Below are 26,494 nucleotides of genomic sequence, written 5' to 3'. Positions count from 1 at the left end.
ACGCTCTTCAATGACTTGCAAGCTGGGTGAATGAAAGCTTTATGAAAAAAAGGAAAAAACAGTTAGTTTAGTGAAAATAAGAAATGAAAGTCATGGCTGACAAAGCAAGCAAGCACTGGATACCACAATTCCCTAGGTCCCTCCTGGGGCAGGCAGTGTGAAGTTTAATGGGAACATGCATTTTTGCATGGTAATATCAACCTTTTTGACCCAGGGCTTTTTGCCAGAGTCTCCTACGTGTTTTGTGGGGGGGTTTCTGGGGTGTTCAAGAGAATTGAGATCTGCTAAAGAAATAACTGTAATGTCTCAGGTGATGTTTGTGATCTCTGACTGGGGTTTGAATTACAGGTGATCAATCAGTAGATTAGAGAGAACAAATTAGACTGAGGCCTACCACCTTGGATGGTTGCTGGCAGCTGCCTTCCAACATGCAGCCCGCGTGCTGGGAACTGCTTGGACAGACAGTGCTACCTGTGAAACCAGCAGTAAAACCCTGAATGCAAGCTCCTTTGCATCAGCCATAGCGCTGAAGGGAAAACAGGTTTATACAGAGACCCAAGAATAATGTACGCGACAGAAGGGTGTTGAACACTATCCCCTCACCTGGCTGAGCAACACCTTCTCCTATGGTCTTAGGGATGGATGCCAAAGATTGGTGACAATTTGTCCAAGAAGAGGGGTCTTTGGAGAGGTATGGCAATCTTTTACAGTTGGCACCAATGTTAAGGAAAAGAACTATCAGAGAAGACTTCCCAAATCAGTGCACTGGTTCCTCTTTAGTCCTCCCACAGAGCAACTACAGAGGGAATGGCTCGCATCTCTCAAACAACTGCATCTAATTCAATCATAAACCTAATTTTAGCAGCAGAAGAATTTGTCCAGGTTTCCCCTCATTTGTGGGGCTTAGATGTGACTGCCATTAATGTATTATGTCCATGCACATATTTACCCAAACCACCTGTGAGGGATGAGAGTGAAGTGAGACATCGGAGGCGACGCTGGTCAGCATGGGACGCCTGGCTGCTTCCTCATGGATGAGTTGGCCCGTGACGGCGGCACGAGCTGACAGGAGTGCACAGCACTGGAGATTAATTGTTTGTAATGAGCAGCACTGCAGCCCTCAGAAAAGGATGAACTCAACTGCCTTGGAAATTACAGCACTTTAACCCTCTGTGGTGCGAGTGCCCTCGCTGGAAGCTTTTTGGGCACCACATCCCCGTGGAATGAGATGAGGAGAGAAGATTTCTGCAGAGGTCTGTTGCTGCAGCAAAGTGAGAGGCGGGATCCCAGCTTGGCTCACTCGGGAGGAATGGTCACAGCACTGTGCAAAACACTGGTCCTGTCACAAGCTCCCAAACCCAGCAGGAATTTGTATAAATCTCACCTTTCGGGACAGCCTTATTTTCTAATCCCGATGCAACCTCTCTGTTCCCTGAGCACTTATCCTGCATTACTGCAGCAGCTCTGCCAGCCAGGACTGCTTGCACATCAGTGTAAATCAATGCTGGATTTACACCTCCAGGAAGGAGCCTGGGCTTGGGTATCTGCCATCTGGAAGAGCTGTATGAAGTGACTCTCTCTCCCACCCTCCCCTTTTTTTTTCTTTTCCCTTTCTGTAGTTCTTTTTTTGTGTCAGTACATCTTTCATAACAAAGAAAAAAACAAAACCCAGAAACAGAGCGTTCCTGAGTCGTAGCAGCTATCTGGAGTAGCCATGAAAATAGCAGCAAATGCTGGGTAGCTCAGGGTTTAGATTGGGTCAATGGCTCAAGGTCAGCCACCGTTTCTCTTTTAGGCAATTTTTGCAGGGTTCATCAAGTTTGCCATCAGGTCCGTCGGGGTTCATCAGGTCAGTGCAAAGAAGCACACAAACTATTCCTGTGCCACCGTCCCATTGGAAAATCACCTTTAAGCTTCCAGCAAAAGCAGGGAGAGGAGACAGCATGGCTTCATACACACAGGAGGAAACCTGCAGGCTAGCAAGTATCAGATCGATCTGCGGTACCCCAACCCCTGGCACGTGTGTTCAGGCTGGGCTTGTGTCCTGGTTTCGGCTGGGATAAAGTTAATTTTCTTCCTAGTAGCTGGTATAGTGCTGTGTTTTGGATTTAGGATGAGAACAATGTTGCTAACACACTGACTTTTTACTTGTTGCTAAGCAGTGCTTATGCTAAGTCAAGAACTTTTCAGCTTCTCATGCCCTGCCAGCGAGAAGGCTGGGGGTGCACAAGAAGCTGGGAGGGGACACAGCCAGGACAGCTGACCCAAACTGGCCAAAGGCTTATTCCATGTCATATGACGTCATGCTCAGTACATAACTGGGGGGAATTGGTCTGGGGGTGGTGATTGCTGCTCAGGAACGGGCTGGGCATCGGTCAGTGGGTGGTGAGCAATTGCACTGTTCATCACTTGTTTTGTATATTCTTTTATCATTATTATTATTATTATTATTATTTCTCTTCCTTTGCTGTCCTGTTAAACTGTCTTTACCTCGACCCACATTTTTTACCTTTTTTTTCTGATTCTTTTCCCCATCCCACTGGGGGCAGGGGGGAGGAGTTAGCAAGCAGCTGTGCGGTGCTGGCTAGGGTTCAACCTGGGGTTCAACAGCTCAGCTGCCCGAGGGCTGGTGCCCCACCACCGTTCCAAGCAGAGCCAGGGGGAGAGCCCTGCTGGCATGTAGGTCCTGGTCTGGGACGACCAGTTCTCTCAGTGGCTGTCCACACTGGAACAAAATGGAGGGAGAGAAGCAAACAAGCTGTAAATTTTCAAAAAATGAATATTTGTGGTTTCAGGGGGCAGAGGAAGACCCAAGTGACTTGATTATTTGAGTTAAACCTCGTGAAGCTGGAAAAAGAAACTGGGGATGAAAAAAGCCAGCTATTGAGTTGTGACAGTTTGGTGGAAAATCACTATGGCTTTTCCGGGCTGTTTTCATGTCAGAACTGACCTACTTTTTTAAATGCTAAAGAGGTGGGGGTGTTACTGAGCTGCAGAAGAACCGAGCTATCCCAGGCTGAACAGAACCATAATTTGGGGTAATTTTTCTTGTTTAAGTCAACCCAGACTGAACTTGTTGGGAAACTGTAGCTGGTGGATCTTGTTTTGTCTTTAGGGATACGGGCAGAGGATCTTTTCTGGAGAGCCGAGCAGGAATGGGTGACGATAGGGAGCCCCGTGCTGCATGAGCCACCCAACAGCTGGTTCTGGGCAGATGTTGGTCACCTACAGACTGGTGACAACAGGGCCCACTAATTAGGGCACCGAATCACTAACCATAGAAAAGAGATCAATTCACTTTGTGATGTGAAAAAAACCTGAAGGTTTGTGCTGTGCTGGTTACTTGGACACATTCGCCTTTCTCTCTGATCAAAGACACAAGGCTAAGAAATGCTTTTCTAGAAACCCTCAAGCTACAACCGTTCCAAACAACTTTCACCAATTCAACAGTTGTTCCATAAATATTTCCTAAGGATTTTGATCTTCGGTAAGAGACTTGGAATTGTTGTTAATGTTTTTTTCTGAAAACAGGAGAAGATGTCTTATTCTACCTGGTTGGTTTTGTACTCTGAGACCACAGTCCATGGAATGACAGGAACTGTAGTTTTAGCTATTCCTTAAGTGTTTCTACTGAACATACTCTAATTCATATAAGCTAAAAAATATTCCATTTGGAACATTTATTGTTAAAATAATTTAAATTGCATTTAGATCATGAAACATGAAAAAATACATATTTTACTTATTTTATATAATTTTTTACAAATATAGTAATCATGTTCATACATAGATGAAAACAATATTTTAATCAATTTCAGTGCTTTCATGTTGAAGTAATTTGACTCCAAGCTGTAACATATATTTTTATAAAATAATATAATTTTCAATTATTCTTTACTCAAATAAAATTCTTTATAAAACTAATCTTTTAAAATAAAGTCCTTCCGCTAGCGATAAAAGCCACATATCTGTGACTAGATCAGTTTACAGGATGGTGTCTTTTTGTGTAAGAAACAGCGGCTCTAGAGCATCCTAAGCTCATCCTTATTTTAGAAGGTTGTAGTAAAAACAAACCAGACTATTGCATACCGTAATTTTCCTTAAATAATGTATCTTATAATACAGCCTCCAAGAAAAATACAGTAAAACCTTACATGCAAGAGGAGCTGTGTAACTGAGATTTGCTGGGTTTGGTTTGTTTTTCTTTTCTCCAATTATTACTGATAAAGAATGTGCTTTTAAGAAACTACAGGCTAATGTGTGGACATGGGAAAATGTCCTCCTACAGTAAACGAGAAGTCTCTCATTAGCAAACTGCTTGAGTGCTACTATAAGGCATTAGTGCAGCTGGCACAGTTCCTGAGAATAGAATTATTCATTGCCATGGTTACCCATGCTAGAAATATTACCCTCTGCAATCATTGTAAACAAAGATCTTTTCACAATGGTGTAAAAATTAGAACGCTTTAAGCAATTAAAGGAAATTATAAATTGTACAGAAGTTGAAGTTGTGCCTTGAAAGCACTGTAGCTTTTCTAACACGGAAGGGGTTTGAAAACGCTCGGCAAAGATCTGATCCTCTCCCAGCCTAAACAGCTCTCATCCACTGTCGAGAGCAGGGTCAGAGCCTAATGAGAGCCGGAGCACCTCAGCAGCGTGCAAGCCCTTCCGCAGGTGGTAGGTCCTCAGTACGCTGTTAAAACCACACAGGAGGGTGTGATAATAGCTGCAGCAAAGGAAAATAAGAGGTAGAGAGTTATTACATGTGTCGGTGATGGAACTCTCCCCGTGAAGAGTATCGTGGAGCTAATTTGCATCAGCTCTTCCAGACCTTCAAGTTGTAGGGGAGGATGGTCCCTGGAGCCAGCGCAGGCTTGGACAGAAACAGCAGCCACAAACTGGGCTCTTCTCCTGCACCCACACTTGAACAGCTGGAGCAGAAGATCCCCCCCCACCAAGTGACTTTGCGCTGTGCAAGCACCCAGCGAGGAGGTGGGCTCGTTCACACCCAGGCAGGCAGCAGGTGAGTGGGAGAAGCAGGACTAAAACACAGGTGTCCTTTGGTCCTGCAAGTGCCTTTTACACTTGAATATATTTCCTCAGGGCAGACTCAGTTTCCCCAAATGTCTGTGCCTCCTGTCTGCTCTTTCGGTGCTGTAAAGCCATGGGAGCAGTGGCTCCAGCACAGCACCAGCCAGGAGACACTCTCATCCAGCTGGGGGTCCTCAGCAAAGTACAAAGACTTCTTTAATAAATCATTTGCTCTTCACAGTCGAGAGCTTGCTGTGCTAGTGCTTCACCTTTCATAAAGGAAATGATCTCTTTGTGGGAGTATCTAACAGGAAAAAGAAGGGTGATCTGGGGCTTGGGGAAAAGCAGCAGCGTTCACGTGCACTGCCAGCAGCAGTAGCTTTGCCGTACCTGTTGCGAGGAGATGCATGGAGCTCGTTCGGGCCATTATGCACCAGTTTGTGGCAGAACAAGCTGGTGCTGCTGCTTAGGAAGAAATCCTTCCACCCCTTCCACCCTCCTTCTGTCACCTCCTAGCCCTGAGCCACCATGCACAGTGTGATGGCTTGTGTGTCCCTTCTCTCCCTCTTGAGACAGTACATGATCCCAAAAGTTCTCCGAGTTCACTGGGCTCCAGGCAGACACCCTTGCATGCCTGCTGTGGGGCAAAGCATGGTGTGGGGCTGAGCAGAAACAGTCCCCAACCATGGCATGTTTCTCCAACATGGTTCTGGAAGTGCTGTGACCTTTGACACTTCTAGAAAACATCTCTCTTGTTCAGGCTGGAGAAGAGAAGGCTCAGGGGGATCTCATCAATGTATATAAACACCTGGAGGGAGGGTGCAAAGAGGACGGAGACAGAGTCTTCACGGTGGTGCCCAGTGAGAGGTCCAGAGGCAATGGGCACAAACTGAAACACAGGAAGTTCCCTCTGAATATCAGGAAACCTTCTACTGTGAGGGTGAGCGAGTACTGGCATAGGTTGACCAGAGAGGTTGTGGAGTCTCCATCCTTGGAGATACTCAAAACTCATCTGGACATGGTCCTGGGCAATCGGCTGTAGGTGGCCCTGCTTGAGCAGGGGGAGTTGGAGCAGGTGACTTCCAGAGGCCCCTTCCAACCTCAACCTCTTTGTGATTCTGTGTCTCTGTAAGGGACAATCCAAGGAGACGCAAGAGGAGGGGGCTCGCTGAGGCAGGAGCCACACTCAGGCAGATACGGGCTGGGCTGGGGACCCCTCAGGACACTGCTATGGGGCTGCACTGAAATAGAGCCCGCAGCAAAACCTTGTTAAATTAACCAACACGTCTCCCATGGGATATCACATCTAATGAGCACACCTTGGCACAGGGCGATTTACCAGAAAGCTACGGCAGCAGCTTTCCCCTGCTGAGACGCTGCCAGAGGCAGCTGCTTGATGTCCGAGCCATGGCAGTGCCCAGCTCTCCAATGCTGACCCTTGAAACACAGAAGGAGACTAAACCCAGCCAGGAGCTGGTTAAAAACTACCAGAGCACAAATAACCACATGATTTGGAAACAAATGCTTTCTGGATTAGGTTTCCCAGCACCTCCATTTCATAACGCCCTGCTCCTGCTGCCTGCTGGGCTGGAAGGGAAGGTGAAAGCCAGGGCGGCACGACACAGCCCTCTCTGCCCACCACTGGAGGGAACCTGTGTTGGGTCAGCATCATCCCCAGTCCTGGCCTGCTGGCTGAAGGTCTGGAGAGCCCTTTTGTCACCAGACCAATATCCCTAAAAAAAAAAAAAGACTTTCCTTTGTAAATGCATGAGTCATGCATGAGTAACAAGGCTGTTTCAAACAACCTCATGGCAATATAATACACCTCACCAGGATGTCCTCCTTCTCTTACCTTTCTTTCTTTTTTGAGTCTGCCCAATTAAAAATTGATTACCTAGCACCTAAAATTTCCCCAGCATTTCTCTTACATCTCATAAGGTGTTTTTATCTCTTTTAGTAAAGTGTAATGAATATGTGGAACTCATGGCCACAGGATATTACTGAAGCAAAGAACCTCAAAAGGTTCACTAAAAATGAATTTTTATGCAAGTGGGAATGATTTTCCTCTGTGGTAACAAGTGATACAAATAATTTTTATCAAAACAGAGACAAATCACTACCTGAAGTTACAAAGGTACCTCTTCTACCGAACCAATACTGCATAGTTATCCACAGTAGCATCTTCATGTATCTTTATAAAATATCTCCTCTGCTGGTGTCTGTGAGCTGCAATAGACTGCTGGATCAGGTGGGTGACCAGTTCAACCAATATATCAGTTCCTACGTCGCCCTTTTCCAGAGTCATTGCACCACATCACTCTGCAAGGCTCAACAACTGGCTCATCAAATCCCAAGGATGGCTGTCGCCTAGCTGCATGGTGGGAGCAATGAATAAATAACTCCTGCTGCCATCCCTAGTGGAAGACTGGAAGTGAGGGAGGCAGCAGAACATCCCTGTATGACTGGTATTACTTCCTAGTCTGGTGTTTCTTCAATTAGTTTAATGAAATTGGAGAGTCTGTGGCCATCAAGTCAAAGTTGTGCAAGCAGGACACAGCAGAAGGGCCATCTGGTTGCAAGAACATCTGTATGCAGGTCTAAGGGCAGATATATCAAGAGGCTCAAGACATTTTAGCCCCCGCATCTCTCCTTCTCTCTCCCTGGTAGGGGAAGAGTCCCCTCTGTGGGGCTTCAGCTGAGGAAGGACTGTGATACCCCTCTCCCGCGGCTCCATGATGCTGCCGATTCCCCTTGACACCCTCCCTCTCCAGCTCTTTAATCCCACATTTGCCCTGGGGGCACCAACACCATCGTCAGGGAGAGGGGAAGGCAGCTCCACAGCACCTCTTCAGCCAAATCCACACCCTTGGGATTTACCACTGCCATCCCATGCGAAAAATATGGGAAAGAGGGTTTCTTCTCCCCTCTTCTCATTCAGGTTATGGGCACATCTGCCTCTGGTGAATCTGGGCAGGATGGGGGAATGAAAGAGTGTTGCTGTTGCACCATACCCCTACGCACATCTCAAATCACTTCCCAGACAGTGGGGTAAAACGTGAAAGATCTGGCACATGAAACCTTACCTGTAGAAGGATCATGATCCCCATTGAGAGGTGGAAAAAGCAAAGAGGTGGAGTTTTGCACTGAAGGTCACAGAGGACACATGTGAAAGGATATCACAGCCTGACTCCAATTCCCTGCCCTGTTCTCCTGTCGTTCTCCTCCTTCCCGAGCCATGTTAGACAGCCCCGTAACAGCACCGGGGAGCCTCGAGAATCCCTGTGGAAAAACTCTAGGGAGCAAAGATCAAGTTCAGTGATGCAGAACGAGACAAGGAAACAAGCAGCCTGCAAACCTCAACAAAGTAGTCCCTACCTCTGCTCGGCAGCTGGGGCAGGGACTGTTACTGGCACACTAGAACATCCTCATTGCACGGGGGCACTTCTGGGGCAGGGAGGTCTGAAACAGCCACGGGAGCTGCAGGTTGGTAACCTCCTGAAGAAGCATTAGATCTCGTGCTCCTGCACATCATCCGACTAGAGAAAAACAGATGTGACAAGATAACGTTGAAATGAAATCCCGAGGGGGAAAGAGAAATCAGGGAGCTTGTTAAGGAGCCTGCTGCCGTCTGGAAGGCAGGAAGAGGCACGCATCTGTGAGAACGTGGCATCTCTGGGGAAGGGCAGTGTGCTTGCAGCTGGCACAGCAACATGAAAGGATGGGGACTAGCTTATGGGCCTGCCCTGCCCTGGAAATGGGATCAGAGGGTGAGGGGAGGGTTGGTTTTCATTTTCACAAGACTTCAGGGTATGTAGCAGAATCTAAAATAATCACCTCATGCTGATTGTTGTCCTTGGCAGGAACAGTAACTTTGTGGCCCAAAGGGTTTAATTGAAGATACAAGGGGGGAAATGAGAGCACATTGGGCTCTTGATTTGCTAATAGGAGTCTTTTGTGCTGTTTATTGGTTCAGAGCCATCTCCTAGGTCTTAACCCTTTACTCCTTAGTTGCCATGAAAACACGTGGTCTTCCTTGACTATGCATTTTATTTTTCAGAGGTAAGAAGCGTTCTTTTTGAGCTTTCACTAAGCTCCCATCATCAGTGCTAAATCTGGGGCATGGAGAGGGAAGAGGAGACCTATGCCATGGTAACAGATGCCTTTGAATTAGTAACAGGTTTTCTAGTAACTGATATTTTCTGTAATTCAGCCCAGTGAACACCAGCTTCACATTGGCCTTCTCTTATGGAAACGAAGTACAAAAGGCTTTTGCTTTTGGTTAGTCATGTAAATCCTCTGATGAAGCCTATTCTAACAGAAGGGTAGTAAAAGGCTGCGCTATAAATAGTGCTGTGTGTTTGCCTGCACCGAGGCAGAAATGTAAGGTTTCATAGCTCAGATTGAAGGTCCCGGTTGCTTCAGAGCCAGGGACTGACATTTGCCTTTATACTTGTGCTCTGATGTCTGTTTTGTTTTCCGATACAGTCATTTATTTTAAATCGGTCTGAATACACGTTACATCTTGAGAGAGAATTAAGATCTGGCATAGACAAGTTAACTTAACCGTGTAATCTGGTCCAAATGTTTTTTTCATAAAACTTGCAGATTTAAGGGGGTTTCTATCAGACCCTAGGAAAAAAAAAATACAGGCAAATTCAACATCATGTAGTGATGACAGACATAAATATTCTAAGCCCCTGAGAAAGCAGCGATAGGCAGCTCTGTGAAGGATGCAAGCACCATTTATGCAGTTGCTGCATATGAGCATTTCTTACTGATTTGAATGAAGCTGTTCAGACACAGCGGCTGCGTAATCAGACCCCAACTGTGGCATGATACTGACTGGATATGGTCTAACTGGAAGGATCAAAAGCTTAATTTGTTAATATGGGGAAAAAGAAGACATCTATAAGCAAAAGAGTAGTGGGACTGATTTTTTCACTGCAAGTTCTGCATTTTTGTACCATTTGTTATCTGTCAGTAAACAAAATCTATTAGTGCAAAACATGAAGGGTAGCAACTCAGAGAAAGACAGATGTGGATGTAATAAATCCCTACTGTAAAGACAGACCAAGACTAGTTGAATTCTTATCTGTCTCTATTTTCCTTAAGAAATACTCAGAACAATCCATTTGATGTTTGTTACCATCATTTTTCTGATTCTCTGCATCATTTTAGCAGAACAGATTTTTTTTTATGTCCACTTTAGATTGTGGCCAGTATCTTCACAGCCATGATCAGGAGTAGGTTTTTCACTACTCATATTTACTAAGACACATTTGCCTTTATTTATTCAGACCTATTTGGTTGCAAAATTAGGTTGTGTTTTCATCTTTACAGGTGAAAAAATGGAGCTGGCCAGGAATGGAACAGATTTGCTTTACATGACATAGAGATTTAGCATAATTTCTGTCCTTAAAATACCGTTCAGTGATAGGAATTTTATTTACTTTGCATTCTGCATGTCACCCTGCATGTTCTCAGCCCCATGCAAGGAGCTCAGCACCATTTGTTCCCATGCTGCGGAAGCCTACAGCTGAATATGTTCTTGAAGCACCTTGAGCCACATAGGTGCCCTGGAGGCAACCATCTCCCTGTGAAGCAGGAGAGGACACTGCTGCCCGCAGGGCTTCTGGCTGCCCTAGGTTTAGCTGCCTCAACCTCTCCCACCACCTCCGTGATGCTGCTGCACTTCTACGCAGTCAACCTCTGCTCATTTGTGACCTTCACCCAGAGGATCTTTAGTCAAGTCTCTCCTCTGCCCAAGGGACCTACAAATTTCATGTGACACCAAGAGTGAAGGCTGATGTGGCCAGAGAAAGAGCCTTGTCCATGACTTCCACCGTGACGCTCGGGGGAGCAGACCCAGCCACACAACTCTTTTGACTCTGCCCAGTGTAAGTGCTTAAGTGATAGCAAAATTTTATCATAAAACCTCAGACCACAAGTTCTGAGCATCACCACAGCTAGGTGCAGCTGATTGTGTGGATCAGACTTTAAAATGTGGTACCTGCAGCCTTCTGTAAATCAGGTCACAACTGCCTGGACAGGAAGCAGTGGAAGAGGGACTCAGACCTCCCTGGTCCAGACCAGCACTTTGTCAGAAGGCACAAGCCCTCCCTCCCCTGTGGTGGCAAACCCTTGGCTCTAGGTCACCTCACCTGGGATCCACGTGGGAGTGCTGCATAGAGCCACTTTGTGAAGGGTCTTTGCATAAGGACTAAGCTGGGAGGAGTGGCCAACACACCGGAAGGCTGCGCTGCCATTCAGCGAGACCTGGACAGGCTGGAGAGCTGGGCAGAGACAAACCATATGAAACTCAATAAGGGCGAGTGTAGGGTCCTGCACCTAGGGAGGAATAACCCCAGACACCAGTACAGGTTAGGGCTTGACCTGCTGGGAAGCAGCACTGTGGAGAAGGACCTGGGAGTCCTGGTGGACAATAAGCTCTCCATGAGCCAGCAATGTGCCGTTGTGGCCAAGGCGGCCAATGGTATCCTGGGGTGCATTAAGAAGAGCGTGGCCAGCAGGTTGAGGGAGGTTATCCTCCTCCTTTACTCTGCCCTGGTGAGGCCACATCTGGAGTTCTGTGTCCAGTTCTGGGCTCCCCAGTTCAAGAAAGACAGGGAACTACTGGAGAGAGTCCAGCGGAGGGCTACAAAGGTGATTAAGGGACTTGAGCATCTCTCCTATGAAGAAAGGCTGAGAGAGCTGGGTCTGTTTAGCCTGGCGAAGAGAAGACTGAGAGGGGATCTCATCAATGCTTATAAACATCTAAAGGGTGGATGTCTAGAGGAAGGGGCCAGACTCTTTTCAGTGGTGCCCAGTGACAGGACGAGGGGCAACGGGCACAAACTGGAACACAGGGAGTTCCATCTCAACATGGGGAAAAACGTCTTCACTCTGAGGGTGACCGAGCACTGGGACAGGCTGCCCAGAGAGATTGTGGAGTCTCCTTCTCCTGGAGATATTCAAACCCCGCCTGGACATGATCCTGTGCAACCTGCTCTGGGTGATCCTGCTCTAGCAGGGGGGTTGGACTGGATGATCTCCAGAGGTGCCTTCCAACCCCTACCAATCTGTGAATCTGTGACGCAGCATCGGAATGGGTTTGTTGTTAGTCTTTGGAGTAGCTGTGGGGAGTTGTACTTCAACAGACTCCTTGCATTTGCCTTGTTCTATTTAGAATAGTAGCTATGGGACTCCATCTATATCTTTAAAAAATTATTCCTTTTTCTTAAGCTGGAAAAAAATACGCATATTGGTCAAGGACAAGTCTCCTTCATTAGTCAGAACAGGAGATCCCATGTTTCCAGGGTCTAACTGAATATCTGAGCCAAGTGCTAAGGGTCTTTGCAGAGCAAAAGGAGTGATGTGTCATTAGAGATTAAGCAGGTTCTTAGTCCTCAGCTGCCACCGCAGCATCCAGGGCTGCTGAAACAAACCTTTGCAGAACCTTTGAGCCTCCCGCCCATCCCCCCCAGGGCACTCTGGAATGGTTTTAATTGGAAGCAGATGTGCAACGTGGTAGGTAGGAGCAGGCATCCGCTCAATGTGAGCTCCTAGTAAATAACTCCTGTACAATCACTTTGAAAGGGAAAAATACCATGATTCAAGGGAAAGGATTTAAAATGAGACTAGTACTCACATACAGTCAGTTGACTGGTCCTTTAGTCTTGCCAATATTCCTTACCAATTATTAGGAGTCAAGAATATTCTCTTCTCTTTCTTGCTTGATAGATTTGCAAATTGGATGGAGCATTCATCTTCAACGAACGGGTCACAGGGAGATTTCCAGGTCACCACTCCCATTGCAAACACTTTTCCAGTAAGGTGGCCATGAAAGTCATAGAGATGTACTGTTGGGAATGATTGATCTTGATTGTAATTGGGAAGGGACTTTTAGCTCAATATTAGAAACTCAGCCTCTTCATCTTGATTTCAAAAAGAATATTTGGGCCAAGTCTCCTGCTTTCAGGAGACTTTTCAATTTTTTTCTGTCACAGTCAATCTGCCAGGCTACTGTAGTCTGGTTTTGTGGAAGGTGTTAATAGCTGCATCACACAGATCTACAGTTATCAAGATTCATGAAGTTGCTGTACTTTTGCCCTGCATTTCATTGCAATCCATTTGCCCCAAAAAATCCTAGTAGCTATACGTGCAAGGTAATCACTAGCCAATCTTCTGCAGCAGGGAATAATTTAAGCCACAACTCTTCTGCTTCCCGATGCATAGGATAAAAGACACGAACATGCAAGAGGGGATATAGGCTGAGAAGGCCTGAATGTAAAATTGTTTGTGCAATAAATCACTGGGAAAACATTTCTTCAGCCTCATTCCAGCTATTGGAAAGAGGAGCTAAGCTTTTGCAAACATAGGATCAATTTATACTGTGTCACCATGTCCTGCTCCTTACTTGCATAATGAGCTTTCATACCTTTTGCTTTGTTGTTCCTTGAAAACTTTTGAGCAGATTTTATTCCAGTTCTTATTCTTGCTGGTTTAATATCTTCCATGGATAAGTAGTAACATGGAAGAACGCTTAGCAAGGCAGTGCTACTTAGCTAAGTGAAGTAAATAAACTTAAGGATTAAAACTAGACTGATGCAAATGCTTTATGCATCTGCTAAATGCAAGAAATTTAGAGAAGGTTGCAAAACAGAGGTTCTAATAAATGTCACTTCATAGTCATAGCAGTCAAGTCCCAGTTTTAAAGGTGGGAAATGTAGCTTACAGCAGACTGCTTTTTGTAGCTGTAACACCACAACTGCAGCTCCAAAGTCAATTTGTGCCAAGAGAACCAGCTTCCCTGCTGGCTTCCTGAGCAGGAGAACCAGGAAGCAAAGCTGATTTGAAAAAAAGAATGAAACTCAGTCCATTTCCATTGTCTAAGAGTTTAAAGGGAAAAAAAAAAAAAAAAAAAACCCACGCTGATGAAACAGAAGACCAAAACTCTCTCATTTACGAAAGCCCTCCTCTAAGTAATGAATTTAGTCTAGTTATTGTATGATGTTATCAGTAAAACTGCTAAAGGCATTTCTACATAAAAACGAAAGTGCACGCATTCCCAAGTATTTTCTCTTATGCTGTTTTGGGGACATAATTCCCTAATGTCTTGCTTTCAAAAGCCTAGCATTTTCCAGTGCACTGAATAGATTGGCTCTATCTCTTGCTCAAACATCAAAAAGTAACCTTCACGTTCATCAATGAAAAGTGACAACTGATTTTATTAACTGTATTCATTATAACACATAATATGACAGTGGGAATATTTTTCACTGTAAGATTTTTGAATGGAAGAAAAGTGCAGTTAGTGTGAGTTCCTTACATTCATTAGAAGCAAGACTATTGAAACCATCAACATTTACAATGACACATAAGCAAACACCAGAATCAGTGCCAATAAATACACAGAGTACCAAAATAAATATTTACAGAATTAAAAATATAATAAACACTGATTAGTATATCCTTGTGAACTGCCAGGGAAGAAAGATATCTATTGCTATCAGTTAGGTTGTAAATACGTTAAGAATACAGTGATTCGAGGAGACACATACTCATCCAAGCTTGTAGAAGTGGAAAGGAGCAAAGTGTGTCTAACAGTCTGTTATAAAAACACCCCCTGGACTGTTGTGAGCTTTCACTCAGAAAAAGTTGGTGCACACAGACTCGCCAGATTATCAGCAACCCATTTAGATAAGAAGAGCGGGAAGTTCTGGCTTTACTCACTTGTTATCTTGAATAGGTCATATGCTACCTTACTGGAGGTGGCTGGCACAAAAAATACAAGGGAAAACTGTAATTAACAGTGATCTGTCAGCTATAACACGTCTTATAGAAACAGGTCAAGCGACTTCTAACAGGACACATCTGTCCCTTTCAGCACGTAGGAAACCCCAAGAGCATCGGTCTGACGGATGCAGTGTGGAGCAGTCCCTGCTACGTTTTCCTCAGCAACACCACGGTATTTAAGCAGAGTTGGGCTGCGATAAAAGACTGAAGCCGCGCTGTGTTTTCTGGACGTACTGAGGCTCCATTTTCCACCAACCACATTCATACCTCATCCCCCATTTCAACAGGGCCACAAGCCTCCACACTAGAGCTTTTCTGAGACAGACTCTGCTGACAAACACAGCAAGGAAAATTCAGATGGGGCCAAATTATGGGATCTTCACTCAATAACAATTGACACCGCTAACAGATCCACTGATTTCAGAGGGAATACTGGTGGACCGAGATATTGCCCAGCTGTTGCAATCTGTCCCATGGCAGAGGATTTACTTCAATTTTACACAAAAGCAACAGCTTTAATCTTGCTTGCTCTTTTGAAAAGCAGGATAACATTGCTTATATCAAGGCACGTTACTCCCAGAAAGTTACTCCCACTCTACCTAGGACTTGGTGCTGCTGCCGCACGGCGTGTCTCACACTCTCTCCCCAGTTGCGCTTGGGCTGCAAGGGTGCAGCCAGTGCTCACCACCCTGCCAAGGGCTTGGGTCTTTGCATCCCCCTGGCAAAATGAGGATGGAAGAGCAGTGAGATGCCACAGGCCGGTGCTGGGCTACAGGGGATTTGTGAAGTCTCTGTGCTAAAAGTGCCTTCAGAAACGAAAGGCACTGCTCAGGTGTTGATGAGAGCAGTCACACCGCAGTCCACCGGCAGGAGCACTGGCTTCAGCACCCCCAGACTCACACAGTCTGGCTCAGTGTGAGCAATCCGAGCAAGACAAACGTGAGCCAGGTTTTATAGGTGTATGTTTAACTCTCTTTTTCCACAAGGAAAGGAGGTCCAGCCCTTGCTTTCACCCCATCTCCCAGTCACTCTATCAACCCTCCCACCCCAGCACAGCACCACCACCACCCTGGCTTTTCCTGCTGCTGTCCAATCTGGCAGACACCTCCACATGGTGACACCCCACACCCCTCTGCCAGGACCACATGGCAGGGTCAGACACCCAATTCTCCTGGTGACAGTGCCTTGCTCCCCCAGTCCATGGGGCACAGGTGAGTTGGGGCAGACCTTCCCCTTTGCTGCCATTAACCAAGAAACATCACCAGATGTGTAGCTTTTACATTTTAAGGTCAGGATTAATTCAAAGCAGATGTAGCCAATTTTCTTTTACGAGCACATTATGTTCAAAGCTTCGAATGCATCTGCATAAAAAGCCCATGGAAACAACCTGATACTGAAATAGCAACTGTTTTGATGCAAGATCATCCAAAATAATAAAAATCTGTTGAAGATCTTACCATTCAGTCCCTACATACTGTTCTTCCCTAAAAATGGATTTAAAATGTGGCTGTGCAATAATTAAAGGAGGGCATCATTAGTTACCATATCAAAAAACATGAAAAATGACACAATAAGCAGGGGTTTTAGCACTCTGGAAAGGATCTGGTCCTGCTTTTGCCACCACAAGTTAAATTAAGGAAGGCAGTGATTGTGTTAGCTGTAATTTAGACATGCTGAGCACTGGAGTTATGTGCGGGAGTGGCTGCTTGTTAAGATGGAAAAACAATGGAAAGACATGTTTTGCATTCAGATCAGTGAACATACTACTACAGTAATATAAAAGACTGCACAATCACCTGAATAATGTTAATCTTTGAAAAAAAGGGAAGACTTATTCAAGAAACACTTCCTATTTCCTTAAATTTAAGAGATTAAGGTCCTTTGCCAGTTCTTACCGGTGTCAGTGGAAGCTTTGCAACAGCAGAACTGGACCTTGGAAAGAGATTGTCATGTTGGCAAATGCCAGTTTTCTAACTTTGTGGCCATAGCTGGATTAGCTTCTATTGCAGAGCATTGCTTGGATGCAATGTTAAAGTAGGCAAAGCAATCTTCTTCTTTCAGCCATTGCTACAAGAAGCCTTTCAGCCTAGCAGTTTAAACTGCTCGCCCTGTCAAATACATAACCTTTTCCTCTCTCCATTACAACTTTGGTTCTAGTTGTTTAAGTATGTACAGAAAGGAAAAAGAAAAGCCGTTCCTACCAAAGATAATCTGGGCACAGTCTCCATAACAAACAGCTTCTGGGCCTTCCTACAAGGGTGACATACTTCCCTGCCAGATTTGCTAAATTGTCCACAACAGGAAATTGGAGGGATACATTCCACTCCATGCAAAATATCACTCAACATCCTCGCCCACATGTATGAGATCACACAGCGGAGATCTCCATTTTAAGTATCTTTGCCGCTTGCTCTGAAGGTGAATTGATTTTTTCAAGGCCAAGAAGTAGGAGCAAAGACCTCCTGAAGAACACACTGGCAGCAGCTTCTCTTTCTAGTCCTGGAAGGCTAGATCAAAAATCTGTTTCCCAAGCAACTGCAATATGGCTGAGAGGGAATGAGAGACAGAGAGAAAAAAAAAGGGGGGTCCCAGGGAATAGTACTCACTGTTTTGGATGGAGAAGCCCTCTAAGGCAAGAAGAGCTTTACCAACCTGCTTTTGCAGGAATAAAGGCCCCCAGGATGTGGCTCGAGTGGTTATAGCACTTATTCCTTTGCATATGACAAATTCTTGCATTTCTCTCTACATGAAATGGACCTAGGATACACCAAATCAATGCTGACCATTCCCAGCTGAGATGCTCACAAGGAAGACAAGATGTGAGCTAATGATGAGCTAAAAAATGCCTGTGAATCAAATTGAAAATAAACTGTCCCCTGAACACAAACAGCAAGACTGATTCAGATACCTCCTGCTCACCGTAAACAGCACATGGACTCATGACAAGGGAATCCCGTCATCCCATCCCTCCCATCCCTCAGTGGAAGGGAGGGATGTTCAGCGGGAACCAGTCCCAGGCCACTGAAGAAAACTGACAGTGTGTTCTCAACATTGAATCTCAGAAAAGTCAGTTGCTGTGCAATTCCGCTCGGACACGTGGGGTTATGTCATCGCAATGAAAACATAAACAAAGCAAAAGAAAAAAAACAACAAAAAACCAGCCAAAATAATAAAAAAAACCCCAAGCAACAAACCCTGCAGAAGCTGTCACATGTAAACTCTGCCAAGACTCATTTCTGCAGCATCTCTGAGCCGGTGTCAATTTGTTTTTCAAGACAGAAGCCTCAGCCTTTCATATCAATAACCATGAAAATAAATTTTCAGGCCACCTTGCTTAGAGTCCCCCATTGTGGCTGTTAGATAACCATCTGCCTTGTAAGTGGCTATTGTTACTGTGAACTGTCTCTTTCATACCATTATCTTGCTGAAAAGCCTTTTCTGAAAGTAGTCCATTAGAGCAGGGAAAAAAAAACCTCCGAGCATGGCCATGTAGCAGAATCAATGGCTCCCTTTGATCTGCAAGCTCAGTCAGTACTACAAAATTAAGAAACAACAAGGTTTTGCTTTGCTAAGCAAAGCCTGTTAATTTGGCTCATCCGCACTTATAGCATCTTACTGAAAATGCCATCTGTATCAGACGTTTTGAAGACTTTGGTGCAATATTCACTTAGCTTAGATAAATAATTGAGTAAGATTCATTAAAAAATAATCAGTGAATTAATTTTCATAGTGTACATCTATGTAATTTTTAAAATTCAGTCCTCTACTACCCTGAATGGCGGTGAGGATATTCACAGTGGATGAAGAAAATGCTGGTGATTGATGGAGTAAGACTGAACATAGATTTTTCTTATTCTAGTCATGGAATTTCTTCTGAAATCTACTACGTGTGTTTGAGTCCTATTACTGGCAAGAGCAAAATGCATACGCACTACAGAGAAAATAAGTCCCTTTATGTCTGTTGCAGGCCACACATATAGTACAGGAAACTTAACTCCTATCATGACAAAAGGAGTCCACAAAAACATCACTTCATGCTACCGAAAGGAAATCTTTTGTGCTGATATATAGGACAGGAATGTATACCACTGAAATCACTGTAGATAGCTATAAAACACTACGCAATATATAGAAATAGCCTAAGAACATACAAAATTTACCAGTAGTGACCTGAAAGCACAAAGAGTACACATAACTAAATGCCAAGTCCTGACCTATAAAATCCTTTATGAACGACATACAAGCTGGTAATTACAGAGCATCATTCAGACCACAAAATAACAAATAAAACAACGAAAGAAAAGTATTCTTTAAGAAAATCAAAATGATGACAGCATTGGGAATGTTACCTTTGGGACTCAGAACACCATTTCTACCTTGACACCTACCAAAGCCAAGGAAAATATATGCTGGAACAGGGTAACATAAATAAGAATGCAAACCCCCACAGAATGCCTCAGGACTATTACCTCTTTCTGTCTCAGCCTTTAAATCCAGCAAGCCATTAACTGTTTGTTCTTAGGCATCTCACAGTATTTTACAGGGATCTTTAAGGAATTAAATATAGGTCTAAAGAAAGCCTTTGAACCTCCTTCCAATGATTGTTTTAGGCATTGTGTGGAGTTATACAAATATATTTCTATGAAAATTGAAAGCCCTAGTAAATATTAAATATTCTGTTACCTTTCGAAATAAAAAACATAGATGGCTTAAAGACGAAAGTGAGTTTTATAAATACAAAGTTAATTTGAGCATTAAATTGTATTTTTACTCTCACACAACCATTACCCTGAATCAACGTCAGTATGTCGCAATGATTCAAAATACTGACGCCCTACTACAAGCTACTTTCCCATTTTCCTTTTAAGGATATGATTGTCCTTAAAATATGTACATAGCAAGCAGCCAAACGAACCACCAAGAGATTTGCAAAATGTACTTACGCTGGGTATGCGATAGAAAGCTCGAGAGAGTGACCGGGGAGCACCTGGCCTCAGCAGGCAGCGCGGCCACCCTCCCAACCCGCGCTCGGCTGCCGGCCCGGGGCTCCCCGCTCCGCACCGGGGGTTAGCACCGAGGAGGGAGAGCCCACCAGCATGCAGAGGACGGAGGAAAAACGGGGCAGAAAACAAAGGAGAGAGAGAAAAATGAAGGGAAGCCAAAGCATTTTAATGATGATTCGTGTTAGTCATTACGTGAGAGGGAGCTAGTCTAACGTCACGCTATTGGTTTCTCAATACAGACATGCCACAATGCAAACAAAACGCGTATGATGAATAATTGGCCACACGAGTCCTATAGAGATGGTAGCTGACATCTTCTAGTGGCTTACTCCTACTACCTGTACTCACTACTTCCAGTTTTTATGGTACTGCCCCAAGCTCACCACATCCTCCCTCCCTCTCAACTTCCAGTACCCTATAGAATCTCTCTGCACAATTTGTCCTTACAACAAAAATGGGGAACTATGATTTTCCTGCAGAGCTGTCATGCAAGGAAAGATGTGTCCCTTACAATCAAATGAAAACAAAAGAACACAAAAAGGAATGTTATGTTTAGGGCTGAGGACCAGGATAATATTCCATGTTCTATACATTCATCCTTTTGAGGGTATTTCAGCTTTAACTTTCTAAAATGCACAAGCAGAGTCAGGCCAAATGCAAATCCCTTTCTCAGGCAAAGGAAATCACCGCCAGATCTACAGCACATCCCCTCAGCCTGTACGTGGGAGCACGCGCACACGGCCGTGTTCACAAGTGCGAGTGTGCACGGGTGTGCACCTTCGCCCGGCTGCGTGGACTCTAGGAGGAGGTACGTTCTGACTACACATGCATATGTACAACACGTCTCTGTGAGCAAGCATGTAGAAAACCACACACATATATGTTAGAAATGAAACATATAAAATAATCTTCTTTGAAGTGTATTAAGGTTCTTATGCAAACCATGAAAACAGGGACTGATCAGGAAAACTAACACTTTCTCCCTATTCACTGGGGCGTTGCAGTTCGGTATTAAATCCTGCAGTAATTTCAGAACTAGATGCCAATTTTACCCTTGTGACTGTAAGGTCATTTCCCCGGTGAACGACACGTATTATACATATATACAATTCTTATTATTGAATCTCCTGGCTTTTTATGGTTTATCTATAACCTTAATATCCTTCAAATGTATATTCTGTATATTTATTTTCCTTTTTTCTTTCAATTTAAGAGACAATAAAACCAACTGCTATGTAAGATCAGACCCATTAGCTTCCGTGATGTGAATTTAGGATTCTCTGCATAATATAGACATGTATATTTTCAAAATGTATATTATTTTTCAGATACACTGGAGCATATATTTTATATTAACTGTGGTCTGATGATTAAATACTTATACCAAAATATTTTGTAAATACATAACATATACCTTTAGACTTCAGTGATTTTTTGGAGCTTTTTCAGTGTATCATAAAAATATGTCCTCAGGCACATTAAAACCCTATTAAATTTCTTTGAAATGTTGTCAATGCCCATGTACAGTAGCCACTATTCAAAAATGTCCTGGCCATTAATACATAATCTCATAAGATCCAAGCTCATCAGACCATTTTATGTACCACTAGCTTACCATATTTCTCTCTTAAAGTAAAATTATTCTGACGTTATTAAGAATGAAAATAAAAAGCAACAAGAACCCAAACTTTCTTTAAATAGTCAAAAACTAATTTTATATATTTTAAAAAATAATAATTAAAAAACATGTTTCTTTCCTGGGTTCCTTCTCTGTAAGGTTTAAGCCCAGAGCAACTTTGTCTAAACCCCTGAAAATAGGGGTTTGCAGTGGCAATGCTGTCAGAACCTCAGCTCTGACACACGGAATGTGCCACCGGAATAAAATCAGCACTTCAGACTTACTTATCTGGGGATGCATGAGCCCATACAAAACAGAGTTTTGCTCTAATTTAAGGTACTTACACAAAGTTCTATCATTTTAGAACTCTAAAATTATCTACCTATAAAAACTAACTCTTGCTTAAACTTTAGATAATACAGACAGGTGATTTTTTTTTTTTTATAAAAAATCTGTAGCATTGAGTAAATCTGCTAAAATATGTATATATTTACACATGGCAAGCAAGTTATTGTATAAATGTGAACTGTGTGTATATATTGGCAGTTAGTAAAATGTTTCCCTGAACCTGATTGTATGCATTATCGGACAAGTATTGATGTAAACACCTGAACCTATGCCAGGTGTCTCCGTTACCCATTTACATTAGACCAGATCAAAACCAACCAGACAGACAGGCAGACAAACAAACATATGTTTTCCTGTTAGACAAGTCCACCTAACTCCTTAGTTAGCTACTGCACACAAGTCAATCAAGTCTCCTGCTGAGCAGTGCTCTCGTTCCTACGGCAGGTAAAATACCTGTTAGGTTGGTTGTTTTTTGCTTGGTTTTTTTTCCAACATCTTGCAGAGCAAACAGCATTTTCGGAGCCAGACACCCACCCTCCACTCCTCCCCCAGAAATGATTAGAAGATAAGTGTATTGGAGAACCTCTCATGTCGCTCCTTTTGTAACTCTGTTCCCTTGAAGAACTCATGGCACTGCTTTGCATGAGGAAGGATGCTCATTTAGGTTCATGATCCAAGTCCTGCTTCCAAAAAGGCATGTAAAAATGAACCTCCCCAGTGTTTAGTGCTGCAGAAAAAAGGTACAAATGTAAAAAAAAAGTGCTCAAAAAGAAGTCGACTTTCTATATTCACCATACAGTCTAGTAAGAAGGGATTCAGAAGTGCAGGCCCATAGAGTACAGTGAAGTAAGCCTTTCAGGTGCCTTTCTTCAGGTGATGCAAAACTAATTCATTATCTGTGGTCTCCTTTCGCATACTGACCCTGCTGTCCGTCTTTGTCTCCACCTCTTATTCAACTACTTTTTGGCACTGTCCTGGTACATGGCAGCTTTCACCGTTGTCCCTGCTAAGCCCCTGTTACTGACACGGCGTACCAGCACTTTAGAGACAGGGATTTTTGTTCTGTGCATCTCGCTTTTGGCCAGGTGATGGTGTGCGACGTGATGGCTGTTACTGGCGTCTGCTCCATGGCTGGCAGGATGCGACGAAAGGTGTTTAATGCTGATGGGTATCTTGGAGTCCTTCACTGTGCTTGAGGGTGTTTTCAGTGAGTATGTGGTCGTTACTGGAGACACAGGCTTGGAGCGTGGCACGCAGGTGACCTCTTCATCTGCAGGCCCCGCTGGTGGGTTCTCATCTGGCTCAGTGTAGAGGTCATAGAGAGCATCCCCGCTGTAGCTGTCCCTAGGAATGGTCTCCTTCTGGATGCTCGTGGAACTATCTTCCTCAGGACCAGGGGTGGTGGAATCCCAGTAGCCCTCGTCGCTGTTTGGGACTCCTTCATGCTGCTCCTTCTCCCTGCCCTTCTGCTCCTCTTTGTGGTTGAGGTGAATGGGGATTTGGTGGAGGCCACCACGTTTCACCGCCGCCCTGTTCTGGGCCCCCTCGGTACCTCGGTTCTCCTTCAACCCCTCGGGCTTCTTTATCCCTCCTCCTCCTTCTGTCTGGGTCTCCTCCGTCTGCGACAGCATATCCCAGAACTCCTGCAGGTAGGTGTCGTCCACCTGGTCTGGGCTGGCCATCTCCTCCCCTCCTCCCTGGTAGGCCACCATGGTGGGGTGCTTCTTGGAGGCACCCAGCTTGCCAGCCCCGGGGGTGCTCTTCTCGCGGCCGCCACTCCCGCTGCCCACATCCTCCTCATGGTCCGCAATAATATCTCCGCAGCCTGTAAGAGAGTCAAAGCTTTTCAGTGAAGTCACGTCAGCAAACATCAAACAAATACGATCAATCGATTGCTCTGAGGGTGGATCAATAGAGGAGGGGTCAGGGGCGGCTGCCGTCTCTTGACCGCTATCACAGTGAGGTTCAACAGGGGGGATAGTCGTTATTGGAATGTCACCTGTTATGGCCGCATCCTTCGCAGTCCCAACCTCTCCGGCGCCCGGGTCCAGTCGCTCGTGGCTGAGCTCCTCGGGTCGCCTTCCAGCAGCGGCAGGGTCCTCCCGGGGCGGGGGGCTGCTGTCCCGAGGCTCCCCACCTCCCGCTTCGGGCTTCTCGGCCAAGGCGTGCGCCTCGCCGCTGCGCTTCTCCCGCGGCGATTCCAGCCCGATGTCTCCTGCGCTGTTGGGAGTTTCAGACAAAGGTTTTGGCGTCTCCTCTTTGATGCACTCCAGGCTGGCAGTCAGAGACCCCGGCATAATAAGCCCGGACTGGATCTCCGAGGTTTCCCCCCTCTCCTCCTTGCCATTTTTGTCCTTTTTATGCCATCGCATGCTGCTGAAGATCCCTTTCAGCCCCTTCTTTTGTCTGCCGCCAGCCCGCTGATCCGCGCTCTCCGCCTTGCCGTTCTCCGGCCTGCCGTTTTTCCGCAGCAGGGAGAAGAAGCTGTGAGACTTGGCCACCGAGCTGCCGGCGGAGACGCCGAGGCTGCCGGCCGGCCGGCCCTGCGCCTCCTTGCTCTGCGGGTCGCCGCCGCCCGGTTCCTCCTTCTTGCTGCTCTCCAGCACGGCGTCGGCCAAGCCGTCGTGCGTCCGACTCCGCACCATCCCCGCTTTGCTGGCGCCCTTCCCCTCCCCGCCTTTGCTCCTCACCCCGAAGATGCTCGGCATGGTGCCCCCGGATTTCCTCCTCTTGAACAGTTTGAAGGCGGTTTTGTTAATCTTCCCCGACGGCTGCTCGGCGGCCGGAGGCTCGGCACAGTCGCAGTGCGAGTCCATGTCTGCCGCTGCCGCCGCCGCCGCTGCCGCCGCCGCGGCCTCCCCTCCGCCGCCGCCGCCGCCCCGGTGCCCGGTGCGATCCCTCACTGACAGCCCCGCCGCCGCCGCCGCCGCCCGCCCGTCTCCATGGCAACCCGGAGGGGGGATAAGCCGCTTTTCCTCCGCCGCGGGCCTGCGCCAGGCCGCCGTCGCCCACTCTGAATCAACCTGAGCCGCCGCAGCTCCGCCGGCAGCGCCCCTGCCTCCACCCCTCCCCGGAGGGGCTTATATAACTTAACCCCTCTCCTCCTGCGGCCGCTCCCCCACGCCCCACGCGTGGGCAGGGCCGTGTCAGCGCGCGCTGCCTGCTGCCTGCCGCCGGGGGAGGCGCCCCGCGTGGGGGGCGAGCGCCGCGCCGTCCCGACGCCCGCCGAGCGTCCCCGCGGGGGCCCGGCCGTGGTGGCGGCGAGCGAGTCCGCTCTCCTCGCCCGGCTGCAGCCCGGCCCAGAGCCCCGCCGCCGCTTCGCGCCGCCTCTTCTTCCCCTCTCCCACCCAAGCCCGGGTCCTCGGGTGCCCCGCGAGGGTGTCGCGGCTCCGCACACGGGAACCCGGGCAAGCAGAGCTCAGCTTTTATTTACAGCAGGGGCTCGCTTCGCTTCTGTGTCCTCCCGGCACAGTCACACAGCGCTTTAGCCCACGGACGTTGCGTGATTAAAACCATGCGATGCGAAATGCAGTGAAGCACCAGCAGCGCCGAGGGAACGCGGGGGGCGGTGGGGTGGGGGGACACACGACATTCGGCAGGTGACGATGCACAGGGACGGACGGGTGGAAACATGGGACACCCAGGCTGACCCCGGGAGGTCCATACCCCCGGGGGCAGGGGTGAGGGATGCCAGCCTCTCTCCCCTTCCTCACTTCCCCCTCTCCCGCCTCACCAGGATGACTCACACGGTCCCCGTGTCCCTGTTTCTCCCCAGTGCTCGAGGCCTCATGTCCCCATCCGTGACCAGAGGGGATCAGTGGCACGAGCTGGGGCACAGCCGAGCCCTCATTCCGCTCGCCAGGGAGGGGGAGCGTGGTGGCAGCCCGCACACAAGCCTTTTCCCAGGCCCTGCATCCCCTGCACGCCATCATGGCACCCCAAGCATGGCCATGATGCACTGCCACTGGGGATGATGGCCAGCACCACTGCCATGTTGGGGTGGCCAGCGGCACCCTGTCCACAAATGCCCTCACTGGCTGCAAATGTATCCCAGATGCAAAATAGAATGGAATGGAATGGAATGGAATGGAGCAGTTCAGCTGGGAGGGACCTACAACCATCATCTGACCACTCCACGGCTGACGGAAAGTTAAATCATGTTCTTAAGAGCATTGTCCAAATGCCCCTTAAACACTGACAGGCTTGAGGCATTGACCACCTCTCTAGGAAGCCTGTTCCAGTGTTTGACCATCCTCTCAGTAAAGAAATGCTTCCTAATGTCCAGTCTGAACCTCCCCTGGTGCAGCTTTGCACCATTCCCACGCGTCCTGTCACTGGGTACCAGGGAGAAGAGCTCAGCACCTCTTTTTGCAGTTCCCCTCCTCAGGAAGCTGTAGAGAACCATGAGGTTGCCCCTCAACCTCCTTTTCTCCAAACGAGCCAAACCTGGCTAAATTAACCTGCCCTGAGCTCCACACTTGCTAGACAACACCTTTACCGTGGCTCTCTTGGGGCCAGGTTATTTCGGCTGCAGACCTGCTTTCAACCGGAGCTGTAGTAATGCATGTACCCTGGCAGCCTGACTCTGCTATACAGCATTAGTCTGGGCTCCTCAAAACAGAAACGCTTGTCTGGGTTTTAGCTCTAAATGCAAGTGAGAACCACTAAAGAGAAGTCATATGTGGGCCCTCTGGCTTGG

General features: G+C 46.5%; 1 protein-coding gene across 1 annotated transcript; it reads right to left on the bottom strand.

The window, feature by feature from the left end:
* Positions 1 to 14,250: 14,250 nt before the first annotated feature.
* AMER2 (APC membrane recruitment protein 2) lies at positions 14,251 to 25,028 on the bottom strand. The gene is made up of 2 exons (XM_054828652.1): positions 23,795 to 25,028; positions 14,251 to 23,620 (listed from the first exon to the last, which is right to left on the bottom strand). Exons 1-2 carry the CDS (start codon positions 24,609 to 24,611, stop codon positions 22,752 to 22,754), a joined length of 1,686 nt encoding a protein of 561 aa, XP_054684627.1. The 5' UTR covers positions 24,612 to 25,028; the 3' UTR covers positions 14,251 to 22,751.
* Between the last annotated feature and the right edge of the window lie 1,466 nt (positions 25,029 to 26,494).

Source organism: Grus americana, chromosome 1 (assembly GCF_028858705.1).
Source record: "Grus americana isolate bGruAme1 chromosome 1, bGruAme1.mat, whole genome shotgun sequence".
Taxonomy (NCBI): Eukaryota; Metazoa; Chordata; class Aves; order Gruiformes; family Gruidae; genus Grus; species Grus americana.
This window is presented reverse-complemented; position numbering and strand designations above follow the sequence as displayed.